We start from the raw sequence: 22957 nt of genomic DNA, 5'->3' as shown, positions 1-22957 counted from the left end.
GAATGTGCCACAGGCTCTGACTGCAATTCCTAAAGATGAGTTCCAGCGTAAGACGAATGTAGCCCACCAAAAACATACACATGCAAGTTTTGGGGAAACCACTTAGCTAATGCCCAGTTTGTGTTATTTAAAAATCCACACCCCTGTTTTCCTTAATACTCTGAGCATTAGGTAGGACAACTGCTTAGATGTAATTTTCTGATAAACGGACATCCTATGAATTCACAACTGTGCTACGTATTTTGGGGAAAGTGGACCACTTTCCCAATTGTAGATAAAGCAGGAGGGACTCCCCAGTTTCCTGGTCCCTTAATTTTACTTGCCCACTTGTGAAATATGATCTCTAGCCAGCATCGTCCCCTTTCCCTCTTCCACTCCCCCACTGCTTCCCCACTCCTAAAGAGGATTCCCTTCAACTCCTAGCAAGGGGCCCTCTCTTATCCCTCCACCTTCAAGGTGGGCCCTATACCATGCTTTAAGGACTCCAGAGATAAGTGATGGAATAGGAGAAGGGAGGATGTGACTGAATTTGTTGTGTTTGTGCTCAGAGAAGTGTTCAAGTCACAAAAGGCAGGAGTCCTTCCTGTGTTATTTTGTCTTGAATACTTTCCCAACTGTCATCTTTGGACACTGAAAGACTTCAGCTCCTTCTGACAAGCCACACAAGTATGGGATTTATGTCCCTCTTCCCTTCATACTTACGACTGAACTGCACGGGCAAGATCACACCCGTCTCGACACACAATCCCATCTTATATTTATAGTTCTCTGCTGTTTCTTTTTCACAACGACAAAGCAGATAGCTTCCTCTTTTCTTAGAAGGCAGCCTCTGTACAAAACTCTATCGTGGTCTCATATACTGTTTGGTTGGTATTTAAGTGACATCCCTACCAGATTCAGGGCTCTTTAAAAGCTGACACAGAGCCCTGCTCACCTCTGTATCCGTAGCACATGGTAGGCACAAAATAAATGTCTGCTGAAGCAAATAAGTGAATGACAGACTAGGAAGAGATTTCAGAAAGAGAATCAAGGGGACTACTTACAACTGTGGCACACAACTGTTACATAGCATTTCCTTAGAGTAAAAATGAGAGGTAACAGCGTGTGCCCTAACAGTAAAGATATTTAAATCCGATGGTAACAGATGCCATAATTACATGGCAGCTTAGGATAATGGCGCTTATTACGTGAGCAGCTTTAGCCAAAACACTTAACCTCTTAACCTTTCGAAGTTTTCCCTTCTGTGAAAACAGAAAAGAAAGAAGGAAGGAAAAGAAAAGGTACGAGAGGTGGTAATAACATCTATCTATTCTACCTAATCACCAAGTTGCAGCAAAGCCCAGATGACATAATGCACAGGATCATTATACAGTGTGTTTTGTATGACAGGTTTCAACAAATAAATCCCGTCATTAGTGTTACTTTAGATGCATACACTCGAGTAAAACATGTGAATAAAGTTCAGACAACAGAGTTCATTGTCAAACACGTAATAGATATGGCAGGAACAAGAATATATGTGGATCATGAAGAAAATACCCAGCATGGGAATACCTGTAGAAACCTCCTACCTATTCAATTCATCTCCAGAGAAGCTCATGATTATTTGTAACTTCAACTTTAAGTGATTCTCGAGGAGCTTTCTCCGCTAAGTCCACGGTGACCTGCCTGAAGCACCAGACACAGCCCTGGGCTCTGCAACGCGCTCTGCGGCAAACAGCCCACAGAGGCACAAACCTGCATTTCGGCCCAGAGTTGGCGGAGCTATGACCAAAGCCTGCAGCCGAAAATACAGACAAGCACAAAGAAATTTCTTTCACAGTATACAGCTCAGGCTATCACTATAATTAGGACCAACTATGGCCCGAACGTTTAAAAAAAAGAATAAAATCACGGAATAAGTTCCCCCAAACCAGCAACACATGACAAACACACAGTTAAAAGCACATTTTTTTCGAAAGGAAAAAAGAAAAAAAAAAAAAAAACTTTTGTCAGAGCAGCAGCTGTAGAGAAAATGTACAATAAACAAACAGGCAGGATTCATTCAAAATATACTACAGACATCACAAATACATCCCGTGCTATAGATCTGGGGGATAGTGGGTTGTTTTCACTTCACTTGAAGCCCTAAAAATGTCTACCTATTTCTCTAGTCAAGCGTCCTCTGTACTGTATTTTTAAGCAAGAGAAAAAGACAGATGGCCAAGATGCTGATACTGTAGGCCCAAGATTTTTCAACTGTATTTTTCCCAGTTGTCCATTGCTAAAAGAGATATAGGACAACGTAGTACAAATCTACACGAAACTAACTCAAACTAAGTATATGTCAACCAAAGCAATCCCGCATCAGAAAGTAAACCAGGAACTTGTCCTGACATTCAGTTTATAGGAGTCTGACACCTTTCTAAACCAGAGAAAGGTGAGCTAATCAGTGTTAGTCCTAGAAACAGTTCCTCGGAATCATTTCTAGAAACATTCAGAGAAGTAAACAATAATCAGCTGGAAGCCGATATACCAAGAATAAGGAGCTTCCAGGATTTCCCTCTGTGTAAAAGCAATCAACTCCTATTTTTAATCTCATTCTGACACAAACAACCAGCCAAAGCGCTCCCTTTTCTGGCTAATCAAATATAGCTGATCTGTTACTATGAAGTTAACTGTTTTAAAAGTCAGATTTGAATGGAAATCATTACAGATTTAATGACAATATTTTAGTATAGGAGAAGAATGAGGTTATCTTGAGAGGCAGAACCGATGGTAAGGCTCTAAATACGTCACAGAAACCAACTCATCCACCACCACTGATTCTGGGGAGGGGCAAAAAACACCTTCCTATCTGATTAATTGAAAAATAATATGTTGGCAATTAAGTGCAAATGAAAACAGCACCTCCCTATATATTGGGAAAACGTAACAGGGTTATTAAAAATTAATTATTTCCTTGTATGCCCAACAGGATTTGCAACGTTCAAAATCCACTTCTGGGTTTTCATTGTAAAGGATTGGGGGGGGAGGGGGCTGGGGGAGAGAATGTCTTGATAAGTAAACAAAAAGTCCGAACTCTCCTGGGAACGTGTCACATTCTTCTCTTCCAAATCCACAGTATTTAATCCACTTGAAAAACGCCAGCAAAGAGGGCCTTTGGCAAGGAACTCAGTAAGAATATGCAACTCTGAGAACACCACCACAGTACTGACATCAAGCTTGTAGAAAATGCTGCTTTTGTCTCAGAGTCAGCCCCTGATAAAAACAGGAACTTTATGGAGAACTGATCACAACTGCACAAGAAGCCTGATCACATGCCCGCAACAGAGCAACGTTTCTCTCATTGTTGTCCAAGGGACTTCTCTAATAACAGTGGCTCGATTTACTCCATTCTTTTAATTCTCAAAATAAATCCAACCCTCCTTGCACCGACCCATTGTCAGAACAGAGAGGGTGCCGGCCAGGATTTGCATGTAACCGGTAGTCACCCTCCTTCTCTCTTCGAAGACTCCAAAAGGTGATCAGATGCGGAAAATTCACCCCGAATACAGGCACCAGGAAAAAAAAAAAACCTTATGACAAAGGTGGTGTGAAAACAGCACAGTGGGTCTCTCTCTGGGTTAATGCCACTGCTTCCAATCTCCCTAGGACCCTCAGTGGCCCACCCTGCTCCTAGCTCACTCCTGTCACTGGGGAGGCATCTCGCATTGTTAAAGAAGGAGGAAGAAGAAATGCTGCGGATTTCCCATGTATCTTTCTTTTTTTCTGGAAGGGGGAGGGGAGCTGAAACAGGCATGGGGCCCTCCCCTCGAAAAGGGTAGAGGACAGGCGAAAGCTGTCAGCCACCCAAGCCTCAGCCTCACCCCCACCCCCACCGTGCCCAGACGCCCGGGCAGAAGCGGGAGGGCGCAGCTTTGTCTCGGGTTTTGAGGGGCAGGGAGTGCAGAAACAGCCCGGGCCCGGGGAGGACTTCTCCCCGAAGCCCCTGCTTAACCCCTACCCAGAGAACACAATGAACGCCTCAGGAAACCCACTTCATGGGGTGCGAGAGCAGGGAAGACGACCCTTCGGAGCACGGGCCAGATTTCCGGCACCCTCCTCCCATCTCGCCCGCACGGCCAGCAGGGCGCGCGGCGGGGACCTGCTCTCCCTGTCGCCGCGATCCGCAACGGCGCCCGGGCGCTCGCTCCTCCCGCCCGGCTCCTACCCTCCGAGAGCTCCAGCTCCAGCTCCGCCAGTTGCGCCCGCACTTCGGGCGGCAGCGCCGCCACCGCGGCCGGCGCGGGCTCCAGGCCTCGCTCCGCCATCCGGGCTCCGCCAGCCACACTCCGGAAGACAAGAGAGGGGGCCGAAGGAGGGACGGACTGACGCGGGCCCACACCCGGGCTACAGGATCCGGCTCCGGCCGCCGAGCTCCGCCGCTGCCGCCGCCGCCGCCGCCGCCGCCGCCATGAGCAAAAGTCACGTGAGCGCGGTGGCCCCGCCCCCGGGCCGAGGACGCACCGCCTCCGCAGCCAGGCTTCGCTGAGGACTCGCGGGCTTACGGCGCCCTCTACTGGGAATCTCCTAGAACGACGAGTCCAAGCCCGCCACCCGGAGCTCTCCTAGGCGAAAGGAGCTCGAGGTGTTGATGTCAGCGTGGACGCGCATAGCGTTTACCTTTTACGAGCTCATAAGCAAGTTTTCAGAGGACCCAAGCCTCACCTTTTCCACTTCTCTTAGTAGTGTATGCCTTTGTCTTGTCCTCTCCTCCATTTCCCCCTGATTGACATCTACCCATTTTTGAGGACCAGAACTCAGGCCGCTTTTTTTTTTTTTTTTTTTTACCGATAAATGATTTTTTTTTTTTTTTTTTTTTTTAATTGTATCACCGGCCTTTTCTTTTACTGGGACTTCCCAGTCCCACTTCCCGGGAGCTCTCTGTTTCTATTTCAGTTCTAGCATTTAAGGCAATGGATGGAGAATCTCCTTCCTTCTACCTAGAAATTCTAACTACTTGTAATTGGGGAACTTAATCTTATCTTTTTATACTCTTCAATGTTTGACTTAATAGATATTCCAAAAATATTAATATTTAATTCAGTGTAAGGAGGATCCAAACATTTGTGTATTTTTACCAGGAAATACTGGAGCAGATTAAATAGTCATTCATTCATGTTCTATCATAGTATTACACATATATTTTTTATGCCAAAGTTCCCCTTCACAATTTGAACTTTTGTACTGATCCAGCATTGGTCTTTTGAGAGGAAAGGCCACAACATCTATTCAGTAGGAGTTTCTAGACAGTATTGTACCATTTATGGGCTGAAAGGAAAATTATTTTTTAGTTGAGAAAAGAATTTCAGCTTGAAAAAAGAAATGTGACACCATGGTTGATTGAGGAGTAGACGAAAATTTCCTTTTAACTGCAACAATGTAAGGAGAATCTTAGGAATATATATGTGTGTCCTCTGGTTTAGGTAGGACTGTTGAGAATTTTTTTAGGTCTACAAATTGGTTAAGATTCCTCCCATCAAAAAGTGAGGTCCAGGTTCTCTCCCCTGAATCTGAAAGGGCTTCTGACAGCTTTGACCAATAGAATATGGCACAAGTGATACTATGTAAATTCTGAAGTTAGGTTCTAGAAGGCCATGCAGCTTCCCCTGGTTCTCTTAGAATTCTCCCTCTCCAGAGAACCCCTCTGAAGATCCTCCCTCCCAGGGTGCTCTGAGAACTCAGTAGCCATGCAGGCAGCTGTCCACATGGAAAACCACATGAGGTGCTCTGCCCAACCTCCCCAGCTCAGCCCAGCCTTATCATCGTCCTAGCCCAACATGAAGAAGCCTGCAGATGACTCCAGCCCCTAGACATTTGAGTCTTCCCAGCTGAGGTCCCAAACAATGTGGAGCAAAGACAGCTCATGCCTGTCACGCCCTGTCCAAATTTCCTGCGAACATAATAAAATGGTTATCCTATTACGCCTCTAAGCTCGGGGTGGTTTGTTATACAATAGACCACCACAAGAAAGATCTTAGCAGGTGTTCTTGTTTACCCTCCCAATAGCCCTTACCCCCCTCTTTCCTTGTCACTAGACCACACCAACCCTATTGAGGCTGAATATGCTACACACACACTTTTCTGCCCTCCTTGGCGTGTGTGTGATCCCCTGGGGGAACTAGTGGAGGGGGAACATCTGTGGATGATCTCCCTTCTTGATGAGACAGATACATGCACAAGGAGAAAATGCCCCTTCACTTCATTCCTGTCTTTGGGTGTTGTCCACTATAGGGTGCCAGCAGTCATCCTGCAACCATAAGAGGAAAGCTAAGAGGAGCACAGAGACATCACCTAGAACTTGACAGAATTGGTCTGCTAAAATAACGAATTCTGGAACGGCCTATATTAGGCTTCTCCTTACATGAGAAAATAGGTTTAAGCCTGTTTTAGTTTCATAGTCTGCTGTTTACAGCCAAAAGCTTCCCATGTGATGCTCAATTTACTACCTAAAAATGGAGTATTATGGGATGCCTGGGTGGTTCAGTAGGTTAAGCATCTGACTCTTGGTTTCTGTGCAGATTGTGATCACAGGGTGGTGAGATCAAGCCCCTCATCAGGCTCCATGCTGGGTGTGGAGTCTGCTTACGTTTCTCTTTCTCCCTTGCTCCCCCACCGCCCCACTCACACTCACTCTGTCTCTTTCCAAAATAAAATAAAATAAAAATAAAAATAAAACAAAAAATGGAGTATTACAAGTGAGCAAAATGTGAAATGATTGAGTGCGGTTGCAAAACATCCAGTAAACTATTATGCCACCACATGTAGATTGGGGCTGTTTTGCAGCGGAAATAACTGGAAAATTCAAGATTTGGGGAGTAAGTTGGTGTGGCTTTCAGTAAATTCATACAAAAGAAAAATCGTCTGAAGACGTCCCAGTGGAGGACAGGTGGGTAAGTTTGTCTTTGCTAAGAAGATTTTCTGGCTGCAACCGAAATTGACATGGATGACAGGGTGGAGCTTTGCTGGCTTGGGGAAGCCAAGATCTCTCAAGTTAAGGCTAGGATAAACAGAAGAAAGAACATGGGAGATTTAACAGGTGACAAAATTGAAAAGATTGTGGCTGCTGATGTCTGAAGAACCTCAAGACCTTTCATTAAACAGTCTTTGTCAGATGGAGGTAAATTTAGTAATGAGTACAATAAGCTTAGCAGGAAAGATTACATTAAAGATGGGATTCCTGGGGCTGCAGGGGCCAGTGGCATCACTTGATTTGGCTCAGTCTGATCTGAGGTTGGGTCATCCCACGTAGGCTCTGCTGAATCTCCTCTTGATCCTCTCTCTCGTATCTCTCTCAGCTCTCAATATAACGGGTCCTGGGGCAGTCAGCTGATGATTTGGCTCAGGTCATGATCTCACAGTTCATGAGTTCGAGCCCCACATCTGCTGTCACAGAGCCTGCTTCGGATCCTCTGTCCCCCTCTCTCACTGCCCCTCCCCTGCTCAAGCTTTTCCTCTCTCAAAAATAAATAAATGTTTAAATAAATAAACTAAAATAAATTTTTTTAAAGGTGATATTCCTCCTTCTGAGGTCATTAATTTCAAATTGTCTCAAGGTCCTTTAAAGTAAAGGAGAAGAGGATATTTGCTGAGTATAGAGACAAGAGCTATGGGGCTGAAATTATCAGGTTTATGGAACGATCAGTGCTGTCCAATAGACACACAATGTGAGCCACATGTATAATGTTAAATTTTACTACATTAAAAAGTAAAAAGAAACAGCATATCTCAATCCAGACTAGCTACATTTCAAGTGTTCTATGGCTAGTGGCTACCCGGTTGGACAGGGCAGGTTTAGATATTTACCTGCTTTATTAGCACATGGAATTGACTAGATTAAACAGTCCAGAACCCCACTAAGTTTTTGTACCATACGTATTGCCAAAGATATTCCAAACTTGGCTTTAGCTGCCACTAATTATTCAACACTATAAGCAATCTCGAAACTTCCATCTCCTGCTAACAGAAAAATGGCTGCCAGAGTTCTGCCCCTAAGGACATATACCCAATGCCCATATTAGGTATGCCCATGAAGGACAGTGGATAACTAAGACACTTCCAGAGATCAGAACCAGAGGCTGCCAGACTAGCTAACACATTCACTCCATTTACCAGGGTTGGGCATCCTCACTAGTCCTGTCAGGCAACATGGTAGACTGTTTGCAATCTACCCCCTGTTTTTTAAAAAAAAATTTTTCTTTAATTTATTTTTGACAGAGAGAGAGAGACAGAGCATGAGCAGGGGAGGGGCAGAGAGAGACGGAAACACAGAATCTGGAGCAGGCTCCGGGCTCTGAGCTGTCAGCACAGAGCCTGACGCAGGGCTCGAACTGGTGAACTGCAAGATCATGACCTGAGCCGGTCAGCCGCTTAACTGACTGAGCCACTCAGGCGCCCTTTTACCCCTCACTGTACTCGCTATCCTTAGGTAAATCCCTCCTATTCATTGGGTTTAATCATATGACTTGCTTTGGCTAATGGGACAATTATAAGCATGACCCAGAGACTTGGCAAGTGCTTGTGCATTTGTCTTTCTGCTTTTGAGACCATTGCCTTGTGAATGAGCAGGAGCTAAACTACTAGATGAGGAGAGACATGGCCCAACTACCCCCACCGCTCTAGCTAGGTAAAAAACCCACCCTGCCGAGGTATAAGAGTGAGGCCATAGACTGCCAGTTGATCACAGATCCCAGCTCAGATGGCCAATGCATGTGCACAAAAAATGGTTGCCATTTTAAGCTGCTAAGTTTTGTTCATTTGTTACACAGCAAAAACTAATAAAAACAGGTATGATATGTACTCAGGGACAGTGTCTGCTAAATATTCCCCTTTCTGAATGGGAATATCATTGTACTTACAATCCGTTGTCTGGCATTGTCTTACGCAGTAGTTCTCAAACCTTAACATACATCAGAACCACATGGAAAGCTTATAAAACACAAATTGTGACTTCCAACCCAAGTCTCTGGGTCATGATTCCATAGGTTTGGGATATGGCCCAACGATTTACATCCTTAACAAGTCCCACGATGACACTGCTACTGCTGATGGGAGGACCATGTTTGCTAGACCATTGGTCTATGGCATGTGTTGGAAACACTTAACTTACAACTCCAGGTTGCTGGTCCATGAGGCATCATCCCCAGATATGAAGGAGAAAATTGCGTGGTCCCAGAGGTCTGGACTTGGAGCTGGAAGAAGTAGCGGTGGGGTTGTCTCCCGTTGAGGGACGAAATGAAATTTTGTGTGAGCGAATTATACACATTTTTGGTCTAATGTGTCATTCAAAAACACAGTTTTCTGACTGATTTTCTGCCTGGATGATATATCCATGGACGTAAGTGGGGTGTTCATATCCCCTGCTATTACTGTATTACCATCAATTTCTCTACGTCCATTAATATTTGCTCTATGTATTTAGGTGCTTCAATGTTGGGTGCATAGATATTTACAATTGTTATAGCCTCTTGTTGGATTGAATCGTACACATTCGTAATTATGTGTAAATGGAATAAAAGTTTGCCACAAATGAGTGGGCTGCAACAGAGGCTGGGAGCTGTCTACCCAAAGTTCATTTCCCCTCCTTTCTACTTTGTCCGGAGAGCCCAGCTACCATCACAGAGACTGAAATTGCCAGATACTCAGCCTTCCTTGCTGCTAGGTTATTATATTACCCTATCCTGGTCAAGGGGCCCAGATGGAAGTCAGCTAGGGGTCAGGGAACAGAATTCTGGGAAACATATTACACCCTGATAAACAGAGAACATCTGAGGAGAATCCTGAGAACCTGCTAGGTCTTTCCCAAGCAGGCATTCAGGAAGAGTGGCTAGAGTGGGTGTGTCACATCTCACACAAATCAGCACACCAGCTCAGGGCTCAAGTGAATTACAGGAATAACATATGAAAAATGGTAAGCAGGTACAAACTAGCAAATGTGGTGAGTGACAGCATGCGGTCATTTCAGGGAAGTTCGGAGTCCAGGACTTTTCCTGGTTCTTGGATAATTATACCCTCAGAAGAGAGTGGCAGTGGTAAGGCTGGCAAACAAAAGGTCAGAACAGAGGGACAGCCACCAAGTCCTGAAGATGGTGGCAGAAAGCAGCAACCTGGAATGACTTGTGATCCACCTGTTGGGAACACCCAAAGGTGCCTGAGTCAGGTAAAGAACAGGAAAAGAATCCTGTCAGGGAGTCTCTCACCTGGAGGAAGAAGCAATACATTTTTTGCATTTAGGTTAATAGGCTCTCACTTGTACCCCTAAACTGAACACTGGGAAAATTTAGGTTACATAAAACCTACCTATAATTGAAACTATATAATAAAGTCCTATAGAAACTGGAAGATATTCCACAAAGGAACGAGTTCTGGGAGATGAACCAACATCTCATGATCAACTGGGAGATTTTTATGTTCTTTTTTTTTTAATGTTTATTTATTTTTGAGAGAGACAGAGACAGAATGTGAGTGGGTTAGGGGCAGAGAGAGAGGGAGACACAGAATCCGAAGCAGGCTCCAGGCCCTGAGCTGTCAGCACAGAGCCCAACGTGGGGCTCAAACTCACGAGCTGTGAGATCAGGACCTGAGCCGAAGTCAGACACTCAACCGACTGAGCCACCCAGACACCCCGGAGATTTTTATGTTCTCAAGTCCGTATGAAACCACTGGAAAAACAGCAGAAACGTACAGTAAACTCTTTTCAACTAAGGAGGGTTTAGAAAAGTATCAGGAAGAAGGGTCTCTTCCTGTGTTGTGACATGTTACTGGCGCAGGCTGAGGTGTGCTTCAAAAGGAAAGGCATCTTTCCTCACTCTGATCTTAAGTGAAATCCTGGCAGGCAGAGAATACAATAGAATAAACTAGTTGAGCCTTTTAAACTCTAATAGTCAATTACTTTGCATGACTCATCCCCATTATGCCATAGCTGTCGTAACCATAGTCATAGACCCAGAGTAAGGACTAGAATGCTGTCATGGATGAGACCAACCTGTTTAAATTTTTCTATTTCTAGTGCTATCCATCATGTAGTGTGTGTCTAACAAGGGGTAAAAACAACAACAACAACAACAAGTCTATTTGGATGAAGATACCCTGTAGGAAATGATATAAAGGCAAACAGTAACCTATACAAAATTATGTAGAAATGTATTAATTTAATTCCAGATAATTTAACTCCTCCCTTCTATAAGGTAGAGCTTAATTCCTCCCCACCTGAGTGTGGGCCATAGCTGGTGACTTGATTCCAAAGCGTAGAGTATGGGGGCATCTGGGTGGCTCATTTGGTTAAGCATCTGACTTCAGCTCAGGTCATGATCTCGCAGTTCATGGGTTCAAGCCCCGCGTCGGGCTCTGTGCTGACAGCTTGGAGGCTGGAGCCTGCTTCGGATTCTGTGTCTCCCCCTCTCTCTCTCTGTGCCCCTCCTCCGCTTGCGCTCTCCATCTCTATCAAAAATAAGTAAATAAATATTTAAAAAAAAAATAGACTGTGGAAAGAAGAAACTTGACAAACACTACCTCAGCCAGGTTATCTACATCAGCATTATCAATAATAAGTCGTGTTGTTAGTATGAGCCCTTGATATGATGGGATAAAAATTACATTTCACTTTGGCGGTCTTTTTCCCCAAGACTCCTAACTCTAGCCTAATAATGAGAAAAACCCAAATCAACATTCTATGACATTCTATAGAGTGTCTGACCAATATTCCTCAACACTGTCAACGTTATCAAAAATAAAACACAACAAAAAATCTGAGGAGCTGTCACAGTCCCGAAGAGCATAAGAAGACATGACAATGACAAATAATGTAGCATTTGGATGGGATACTGGAACATAACAAGGACACTAGAGAAAAACTAATGAAATCTAACTAAACCGTGGAGTTTAATTAATAGTATGTACCAAAGCTGGTTCCTTAGTGGTAACATATATACCATAGTAATGTAAGATGTTATCGATTGTGGAAACCAGCCTAGGAGGACCTACGAACTCTGTACTATCCTTGCAATCTTCAGTAAATTTAAAACTCTTCTAAAAATGTTCACTTAAGGGGCGCCTGGGTGGCTCAGTCGGTTGAGCGTCCGACTTCAGCTCAGGTCACGATCTCGCGATCTCGTGGTCTGTGAGTTCGAGCCCTGCGTCGGGCTCTGGGCTGATGGCCCAGTGCCTGGAGCCTGCTTCCGATTCTGTGTCTCCCTCTCTCTCTGCTCCTCCCCCGTTCATGCTCTGTCTCTCTGTCTCAAAAATAAATAAACGTTAAAAAAAAAATTAAAAAAAAAATAAAAATGTTCACTTAAAATAAAGGACCAGCAGGAAAATTATAAAATATTCCCAATATACAGTTAGGTATAAAGAGTAATATAACACGTGGCTACCTACCAATACTGCCTTAAGAAATATTAACATTTACCAAGTCTTGCTTTGTACAAGAAATACATGATGAAGAATTTGAGTCCTTGTGAACCCTTTCATCTCCTGCAAGATTTTATACTTTTGCTACATATGTATGTTGTAAATAATATAGCTCTACAAATGTATATTATCTTCTGTATATTTATGAGCACGGTACCATACTGCACACATCTTTCTGTAGCTACATGTAGTTCTAGATGATTCATTTTAACTGCTGATTGATATGCTATTGTCAGAATATGTTATAATTTATTCTTATTGGACATTTATGATTTAGGAGTTTGTTTTGTTTTGTTTTTGTCTTTTGCATTCAAAGTTGCAAGAATATTCTTGTGTATATCTTTTTGAGTACATGTTTGAGAATTTGTTATATATACCTTGGTCTTTGCATTTGATCACCTTGACCTATACTACCTATTGGAAAGTCAAATGGCTATCCAAAGTTGTAGCAGCTAATACTCCCATAGAAATGTATCAGAGTTCCTATTAAAACATTTTTTTTAATGTTTATTTATTTTTGAGAGAGAGAGACTGAGCATGAGTAGGGGAGGGGCAGAGAGAGAGGGAGACACAGAATCCGAGGCAGGCTCCAGGCTTCCAACTGTCAGTACAGAGCCTGATGCGAGGCTCGAACTCCAGAACTACGAGATCACGACCTGAGCTAAGTTGGACGTTTAACCGACTGAGCCATCCAGATGCCCCTGAGAGTTCCTATTTTTTAAATTTAGATTCCATATATGATTGAAGTCACATGGCATTTGTCTTTCTCAGTCTGCCTTATTTCGCTTAGCCTAATACCCTCTACATGCACGCATGTTGTTGCAAATGGTAAGATCTCATGCTTTTTTACGGTTGCATAATAGTCATTGTATAGATAGATAGATAGACGATAGATAGATGATAGATGTCACATATTCCTTATCCATTCATCTATTGATGGGCGCTTGGGTTGCTTCCATTTCTTAGCTACTATGAATAACGAAGCAAGAAACATAGGGGTGCGTATATCTTTTTAAATTGATGTTTTCATTTTCCTTGGGTAAATAGCCACCAGTGGAATTACTGGCTCATATGGTATTTTTATTTTTCATTTTCTCAGGAACTTCTGTACTGTTTTCCACAGTGGTTGCACCAGTCTGCATTCCCATCAACAGTGCACAAGGTTTCCTTTTCTCTATATGCCACCCCCCCCACCCCCCGCAACTCTTACTTCTTGTCATTTTGATGCTAGCCATTCTGACTGGTGTGAGGTGACATCTCATTGTGGTTTTGATTTACATTTCTGATGATTAGTGATGTTAAGTATCTTCTCATGTATTAGTTGGCCATCTGTATGTCTTTGAAAAACTGTCTATTCAGGTCCTCTGCCCATTTTTTAATTGGGTGGTTTGGCTTGGGGGCATTGAGTTTCATAAGTTCTTGATCTACTTAGGATATTAATCTCTTTTTCGGATATATCATTTGCAAATATCTTCTTCCATTTACTAGATTGCCTTTTTGTTTTGTTAATGATTTTCTTTGTTGTGAAAAAGCTTTTTATTTTGGTGTAGTCCAAATAGCTTAATTTTGTTTTTGTTTCCCTTGCCATAAATATATTAAGGGTGATGTCCAAGAGATGACTGCCTATGTTTTCTTTTAGGAGTTTTATGGTTTTGGGTCTCACATTTAGATCTTTAATCCATTTGAGTTTGTTGTTATGGTTTTTAGTTTATTATTTTGTTTTTAGTTAAGCATTTTGAAATTTATAATTAAGTGCATATGAATTCTTGATGTGTCTTTTTGATGGACTCTTACAACAAATTATGCCACTTTTTTACTAGACTATTCCTTGTATTGTCATATAATATATACTTTATTTCTAATGTTCTTTTCACTTTCTTTTTGTCCTAATATTATTATACCAGCCCTTTTAAAATTAGGTATTTACTGTAATATATTTTTTCATTACTTTATTTTTCAACCTTTCTCCCTTTCTCCGTGTGGTTGCTTAACAAATTAGATGTATTTATATTTAATATGATTACTGACATATTAAGACCTATTTCTTCCTTTTTATTGAAGGCTTTGTTTATAAATCTTTGTCTTTTCTTCCTATTGTTGAATTAATAAAGTATTGAATACTTCTTTATTCTGCTGGTTTGGGAGGTACAGATAGTATTATTATTTTTGCAACTATTTTGAAAGTTCTAACAATAAAAATTTTCTCTTGGGGTGCGTGGGTGACTGAGTTGGTTGAGCGTTCAACTCTTCATTTCAGCTCAGGTCACGATCACGTGGTTCCTAGGATCGAGCCCCACGTCCAGCTCCACACTGACAGTGCAGAGCCTGCTTGGGATTCTCTCTTCCTTTCTCTCTGCCCCTCCCTCACTTGCATGTGCACACTTTCTCTCTCTCAAAATAAACAAATAAACTTAAAAAAAAATTTATCCTGAACAGAGCATCCAAATTATCTTTAACTATTAATCTCCATCCTTATTATTTTGATCTAGAATTTTAATTTTAGTTTTATTTAAATGCAAACATTTAAAAAGCATAATCAGGGGCGCCTGGGTGGTTCAGTTAGTTAAGTGTTCCACTTCTTCTCAGGTCATGATCTCACGGTTAGTGAGTTCGAGCCCCACGTCAGGCTCTGTGCTGACAGCTCAGAGCCTGGAGCCTGCTTCAGATTCTGTGTCTCCCTCTTTCTCTGCCCCTCCCCCCGCTTGCACTGTTTCTCTCTCTCTAAAATAAATAAACATTTAAAAAAATTAAAACTAAAAATAAAAATAAAAAGCATAATCAAGTTAACTTTGGTTGATGTTTTATCATTGTGCTTAACATTATTTCTTGTATCTCATGTCTCCCCTCTGGGCTTGCTCTTGCTGATGTACATCCTTAATACTTTCTTCAGAGAAGGTATATAGAAAATAAATTCCCTTGATCTTTAGTGTCTGAACATTTATGTATTTATTTTTATTTAATTTTTTTTTACTTTTTGAGAGACAGAGAGACAGAGAGACAGAGCATGAGTGAGGGAGGGGCAGAGTGAGAGAGGGACACAGAATCCAAAGCAGGTTCCAGGCTCTGAGCTGTCAGCACAGAGCCCGACACGGGACTCGAACTCACAAGCCGTGAGATCATGACCTGAGCTGCTGGAGTCGGATGCCCAACGAACTGAGCCACCCAGGTGCCCCATTTTTATTTTATTTTAATTAATTAATTAATCTTTTTTTTTTTTTTTTTTTTTTTGCCTTACTCCTCAAAGATAGCTTATTTGGGTATAAAATTCTAGGTTCAGTATCATTTTTCATTGGCATTTTGAGACTTCATCGTCCTGTGGCAGGTATAGTTGTTGGTAAGAATTCTGCTATCAGGCTGGTATTCCTATTCAGGTATTCCTATTCCTACCTGTTTTACACTGAATATTTCCTATTCAGAAAACAGGTAATCCGTTTTCTCTCTGTAAACTTTTAAGATTTTCTCTTTATCCCTAATGTTTTATAGTTTCACTACAAAGTGGCTAGATATCTAATTTATCTCATCCTTGCATAGCTGTTCAGAATGTGTTAAGATTCATTGTTTTCTTCAGTGCTCAGTGAGAACTGTTATTTTCTCCTCAAAAGTTGTTTCTTTGGCATGCTGGGTGGCTCATTTGGTTAAGCATTTGACTCTTGATTTTTTGAGGTCATGATTTCAGTCATAGGATTGAGCCCTGTGTCAGGCTCAATGCCAAGTGTGGAGCCTGCTTAGGATTCTCTCTCCCCCTCTCCCTCTGCCCCTCCCCTGCTTGCACTGTGCTCTCTCTCTCTCTCTTTCAAAACAAACCAAAAGTTGTTTCTTTGCCATTTACTTCCACTGATTCTTCTGGAAATTATTCTAGGTATATTCAAAGTACTTGCACCATAATAATATTGAAGATATGGCCAGTGTAATCATCAAGGTTACTAAGCTTTCCTAAGTGGCTTGATTCAATTCCTTTTCTCAAGTCTGTGACATTTTTTTTTTTTTGCCATTGAACAGTTTTAATATAATGTTTACAAGACTATAATTTCATAGCATTTTGTCTTGTTATATGTCCTCAGTTTCTTGAATTACTGATATATCTTCTAAAGTAGTTATTTGTCTAGATGCACGGCTATGTTTTCATTTTTATTATTTTTCTTTTTGTTTGAGCATAGCTGAAACATAATGTTACATTTCAGCACATATACAGTTTCAGGTGTACAATATAGTGATTCAACTAGTTTAAACATCATGCTATGCTCACAAGTGTCTCTACCATCTGTCACCATACGACACTATTATAATACTGTTGACTATCCTCCCTATGCTATACCTTTTATTTCCATGACTTTTTTTTTGATTCCACATATAAATGAAATCGTATGATGTTTGTCTTTCTCTGTCCGACTTATTTCACTTGGCATAATGATTTAGGTCCATCCTTATTGTTTCATATGGCAATATGGCTGTGTAACATCTCATTCACGAATATAGACATATTCATATATACCACATCTTCTTTATCCATTCATGTATTGATGGGCACTTGGGTTACTTCCATACCTTGGCTATTGTAAATAATGCAGCAATGAACACAGGGGTGCCTATATCTTTTGCATTAGTGTGTTTGAGATTTTTTTGGGGGGGGGGAGTAAATACCCAGTAGTTGAATTATTGGGTCATATATTTCTGTTATTCTGTTTTCCTCAGTGGTTGTACCAGTTTACGTTCCCACCAACAGTGCATGAGGGCTCCCTTTTCTCCACATCCTTGCCAGCATTTCTTTCCAATTCTTCGTGCTCACGGCTTCAATGAAGACTTCTCCTCATGTGGCAGCAGCTTTTTTTTTTTTTAAAACAATTGTTCATATCTGGGAGACTGACTACAGTGTTCACTCGAAAGCAATGAGACTTGTCCTTCATTCCTCCTTCATGCAAAACAATTTTAGTTCCCATTATCCTGCTGGATCCAAACTCATTGCCTATTATGTCTGTTCTTCGCCCGTAAGTCCCACAAGACAAAAGTTTTGGCTCTATGCTCACTGCTTTATGTTTTTGTTACATTTAAAGTTCACAGACTAGGGGCACCTGGGTGGCTAGGTCGGTTAAGCGTCCAACTTCAGCTCAGGTCATGATCTCGCAGTTCGTGGGTTCAAGCCCTGAGTCCGGCTCTGTGCTGAAAACTCAAAGTCTGGAGCCTGCTTTAGATTCTGTGTCTCCCTCGCTTTCTGCCCCTCCCCTACCCATTCTCGGAGTCTCTCTCTCTCTCAAAAATAAATAAACATCAAAAAAAAAAATTTAAGTTCACAGACCATAAATAAATTACCAAGAAAATAAATAGATGCAAGTGTAGCCTATAGATAAGAGATTCTTTTTTAAGTTTTTATTTTCATCACCAGTGCTCATCATGGCTAGTGCACTGCTTAATCCCCATAACCCACTTAACCCTTTGCCTTAACCCCCTCCCCTCTTGTAAACATCAGTTCGTTCTCTACAATTAAGAGTCTGTTTCTCAATTGGTCTCTCTCTCTTTTCCCCTCCTTTGCTCATTTGTTTCTTAAATTCCACATATGAGTGAAATCATAGTCTTTGTCTTTACTTATTAAGCTTATTATTATACTCTCTAGCTCCATCCATGTCATTGCAAATAGCAAGATTTCATTTTTTATGGCTGAATAATATTCCACTGTTTATATACACCACAAATTTCTTATCCATGCATCGATAGATGGACCTTTTGGGCTGCTTCTATATCTTGGCTATTGTAAATAATGCTTCTATAAACATAGGAGTTCATGTATCCCTTTGAATTAGTGTTTTTGTATCCTTTGGGTAAATACCCAGTAGTATGATTGTTGGCTCATAGGGTAGTTCTATTTTATTTTTATTTATTTTTTTAAACTTAAAAAAAAATTTGTTTTTTAATTTTTGAGAGACAGAATTAGCATGGGAGTGTCAGAGAGAGAGGAAGACAGAGGACTGGAAGTGGGCTCAGCACTGACAGTGGAGAGCCCAATGTGGGGCTCGAACTCACAAACTGCAAAATCATGACCTGAGCCGAAGTCAGACACTTAACGGGAAGAGCCACCCAGGTGCCTCAGGGTTGTTCTATTTTTAACTTTCTGAGGAACCTCCATATTGTTTCCCACAGTGATTGCACCAGTTTGCATTCCCACCAACAGTGCAACACAGTTCATTTTTCTCCACATCGTCACCAACACTTGTTGTTTCTTGAATTGTTGATTTTAGCCATTCTGACAGGTATGAGGTGATATCTCATTGTAGGGGGTGGGGGTTTGTGTTTTGTTTTGTTTTTTTCATTGTACTTTTGATTTGCATTTCCCTGATGGTAAGTGATGATGAACATCTTTTCATGTGTCTCTTGGCCATCTGGATGTCTTCTTTGGAGAAATGTCTGTTCATGTCTACTGCTCATTTTTAATTGGATTATTTGGGCTTTGGGTTTTATTAGTTCTTTATATTTTGGATACTAACCCTTTATCAGGCATGTAATTTGTAAATATCTTCTCCCATTCAGTAGGTCACCTTTTAGTTTTGTTCATTGTTTCCTTCGCTGTTCAGCAGCTTTTTCTTTTGATGTAGTCCCAGTAGTTTATTTTTGCTTTTGTTTCTCTTGCCTCAGGAGACATATCTGGGAAAAGTTGCTATGGCTGAGGTCAAAGAAGTTACTACCCATGTTCTCTTCTGGGATTTTTATGGTTTCAGGTCTCACGTTTAGGTCTTTAATCCATATTGAGCTCATTTTTGTGGATGGTGTAAGAAAGCAGTCCAGTTTCTTTCTTTTGCATGTTGGTGTCCAATTTTCTCAACATCATTTGTTGAAAAGACTGTCTTTCTCCATTGGATATTCTTCCATGCTTTGTCTAAGACTAATTGACCATTTGAGGGTTTATTTCTAAATTTTCTATTCTGTTTCATTGACCTATGGGTCTATTTTAGTGCCAGCCATACTGTTTCGATTAATATAGATTTGTAATATAACTTGAAGTCCGGAATTGTGATGCCCCCACCTTTGCTTTTCTTTTCCAAGATTGCTTTGGCTATTCAAGGCCTTTTGTGGTTCCACACAAATTTGAGGATTGTTTGATCTAGTTCTGTGGAAAATGCTGTTGGCATTTTGATAGGGATTGCATTAAATGTGTAGATTGTTTTGCAGAGTATAGACATTTTAACAATATTTGTTCTTCCAGTCCATGAGCATGGAATTTCTTCCCATGTGTTTTGTCCTCTTCAATTTTCTTTCATCAATGTTTTATAGTTTTCAGAGTACAGGTCTTTCACCTCTTTGGTTAGGTTTATTCCTAGGTACCTTATTATTTTTGGTGCAATTGAAAATGGAATTTTCTTAATTTCTCTTTCTGCTGCTTTATTATGGGTGTATAGAAATACAACAGATGTCTGTAGATTGATTTTGTATCCTGCAACTTTATTGAATTCGTTTATCAGGTCTAGCAGTCTTTTGGGGGAGTCTTTCGGGTTTTCTACACATATCACGCCATCTGCAAATAGAGTCTTACTTCTTCCTTACCGATTTGGATGCCTTTTCTTTCTTTCTGTTGTCTGATTGCTAAGGCTAGGATTTCCAATATGATGTTGAATAAAAGTGGCGAGAGCGGACATCCTTGTCTTCTTCCCGACCTTAGGGGAAAGGCTCTGAGTTTTCCCCATTGAGGATGATGTAAGCTGTGGGTCTTTCATATATGGCCTTTATGATGTTGAAGTATGTTCCTTCTATCCCTACTTTCTTAAGGGTTTTTCAATAATGGCCTTTATTTCATTGAGGTATGTTCCGTCTAAACCTACTTTGAGTGTTTTTATCATGAATGGATATTGTACTTTGTCAAATGCTTTTCTACATCTATTGAGATGATCATATGGTTCTTATCCTTTCTCTTATTGATGTGATGTATCACATTTATTGATTTGCAAATACTGAACCACCCTTGTAACCCAGGAATAAACCCCACTTGATCATAGTGAATGATTTTTTAATGTGTTATGTTCTGTTTGCTAATGTTTCATTGAGGATTTTTGCATCTATGCTCACCAGAGATATTGACGTGTACTGGCTAAGATCATAACAGAAGTTGGGTGATGAGAATAGGCAGGTTGTTTATACTCTTCCACTTTTGTATATATTTAAAAATTTCCAATATCCAAACATTTTTAAGTACAGAGAAACATTTCTTATTTCTGCATAAGGCCATCGCTTTGTAATTTTATCTAATATTGCTGTCTATGTATGAGAAAGAATACTTCAAAATATGAACATGCAGAACAATGTTTACTAAAAGTCTTATTACTATAATAGCTGAAAAATTAGAAATATTGTCTACCTAGAAGTCCAACAGAATTGACTGAAGTACCATCATTCACTCATTAATTGATTCACTCAAACATATTGAATTAATATAACATGTTAGGCACTGTGTAGGTGCTAGGGATACAGTGTTTGAAATAAGCCCATCCTCTCATAGAGTTTAAAATTAAGGTCAACATGTAAAAATAAATAACTTTCCTGTTCTAGAGCAATAGTGAATTGAAAGAAAATCCATTCACAGTTACAGCAAAAGATAAGTAGGCATGAACCTAATAAGAAATGCACAAGCTTAATATACACTATAAAAACTAACTGAATGTTCTAAAAGAAGACCTAAGTAGGGGCACCTGGGTGGTTCTGTCAGTTAAGCGTCCAACTTCGGCTCAGGTCATGTTCTAAGGTTCATGAGCTCGAGCCCTGCATCGGGCTCTCTGCTCTCAGCACAGAGCCCACTTCAGATCCTGTCTCCCTCTCTCTCTGCCCCTCTCCCACTCTCTCTCAAAAATAAACGTTTAAAATAAACAAACAAAAAATAAAGAAGACCTAAATGGAAAAAAAAATATCAATACTCCAAAAATTAATCTCTAAAAATCCGTGCAACTTTTATCAAAATCCTATTCCAATTTTCTAAATTGTAACTTGAGAAGCTAATGCTAAATAGAAGATAAAAGGCTCAAGGGAAGTCAAGAAAAATTAAAAGTAAAAAATTTAAAAGGAGGATGTTCTTGAAGAGATCAAAGCATGCTATAAAGCTATAAGCCTCGACACCAAAAAGTTACTTTCCCCAAAATTTCCTGTAAGTGCAATATAATATCCATAGAAACCCCAACAGAATTTTAAAACAAAATTTGTTAGATGACTCTAAAATTCATGTTAAAGAAAAAAATCACAAGAATAGCCAGAGATTTTAACAAAATCAACCATGGGAGCAGTTTGCCCTTTGACAGCAAAATATACTGAAAGGCTATACGAGTTAAAATGGGGTGTTATTAATGCAGGAATGAGATAAAAGAAATTTGATAAATACTGAAGAAACAGACTTACTCATAACTGGTAATTTGTTTTATGATAAAGGTGGCATCTCAAATAAGGGAAAAAAAGATCATGTATTCAGCAAATGGTTTTTGAACCAAAGGCTATTCAGAGAAAACAGGTTAAACACTTTCATAATGCACCAAAATAAACTGAATGTATTTAAAGCTAAAATTTAAGGGGCGTCTGGGTGGCTCAGTCAGTTAAGCATCTGACTCTTGATTTTGGTTCAGGTCACAGTCTCAAGGTTGTGAGATTGAGCCCCACATCAGGGTCCATCCATGCGGAGCATGGAGCCTGCTTGGGATTCTCTCTCTGCCCATTAACTGCTCATTCTCTCCCTCTCTCCCTCAAAATAAACAAACATTTAAAAAGTTAAAGCTAAAATTTAAAAAGCAAAATTATTAAGTATTAGAAGAAAATAGAAAAAAAAATTTAATAACTTCAAGATAAGGAAGGCTTTTTTAAGCAAGTCATATAGGAAACGGTTGATAGGTAGGGCCTCAAAACCAATTAAAAGTACAAGAGACAATGCAGAAGTTAAAAATCTTAAAAAATACTGGTAAGAATCTATTTCCAATATATTTAACAATGAAATATCCAGAACATGAAAAAGAGTCATGCCAGTAAACAAAAAATGACAACCTAATGGAAAAATAAGTAACAAATAATAATAAATGGCTAATAAACATGGAAAAAATTAAAACTCATCATAAATCAAGAAAATCTAATTTTAGCAGTAACAGATAAGAGATACTTAAATGATACATGGATGCTAGTATCATGTCTCTCGATTTCTGGAAATCATAAGCTAAGAGACCATAAAAGTGCAGAACTCTTGAGGGTGATCTGTCCTGTTGCGTAAAAGATTTGCTATGTGGATACTAGAGAGGAGAATTCGTTCTCTATCTGGAAGTTGCTGCAAGGGCCCTATAAATCTGTAACAGCTACTGTTCAATCTTTCCTGTCACATGGAGAAAGCTCGCTTGAGAAGCCAATACACAGCTAGTAGACTGGGCATGGGAGAAAAGGGTAGGGGAAAAAAGAGAGGGAAGAAGGGAGAGATGGAGAGATAGGGGCTAGATTAAGATTATGTAGTTGGATCCAGCTCCACCACTGGACATTTAAAATAGGCAACTGGCTTCCCTCTACCTACTTTCCAACCTCTTTTCAA

At 40.6% G+C, this 22957-nt stretch overlaps 1 protein-coding gene across 2 annotated transcripts in view; it reads right to left on the bottom strand.

Annotated features, from left to right (window-relative positions):
• DIP2B (disco interacting protein 2 homolog B) overlaps positions 1 to 4454 on the bottom strand; it is a 223170-nt gene extending 218716 nt beyond the window's left edge. The window contains exon 1 of one of the 2 annotated variants that reach the window (XM_027036124.2): positions 4193 to 4454. In XM_027036124.2, the coding sequence (XP_026891925.1) occupies positions 4193 to 4292 (100 nt within the window). In that variant the 5' untranslated portion in view covers positions 4293 to 4454. The remainder of the gene's footprint in view (positions 1 to 4192) is intronic. The other variant, XM_027036125.2, reaches the window with a different exon arrangement.
• Between the last annotated feature and the right edge of the window lie 18503 nt (positions 4455 to 22957).

The sequence above is a fragment of the Acinonyx jubatus genome, chromosome B4 (assembly GCF_027475565.1).
Source record: "Acinonyx jubatus isolate Ajub_Pintada_27869175 chromosome B4, VMU_Ajub_asm_v1.0, whole genome shotgun sequence".
In the NCBI taxonomy this organism is placed as follows: domain Eukaryota; kingdom Metazoa; phylum Chordata; class Mammalia; order Carnivora; family Felidae; genus Acinonyx; species Acinonyx jubatus.
Note: the sequence above shows the minus strand (reverse complement) of the source record. Positions and strands in the feature narration are given on the sequence as shown.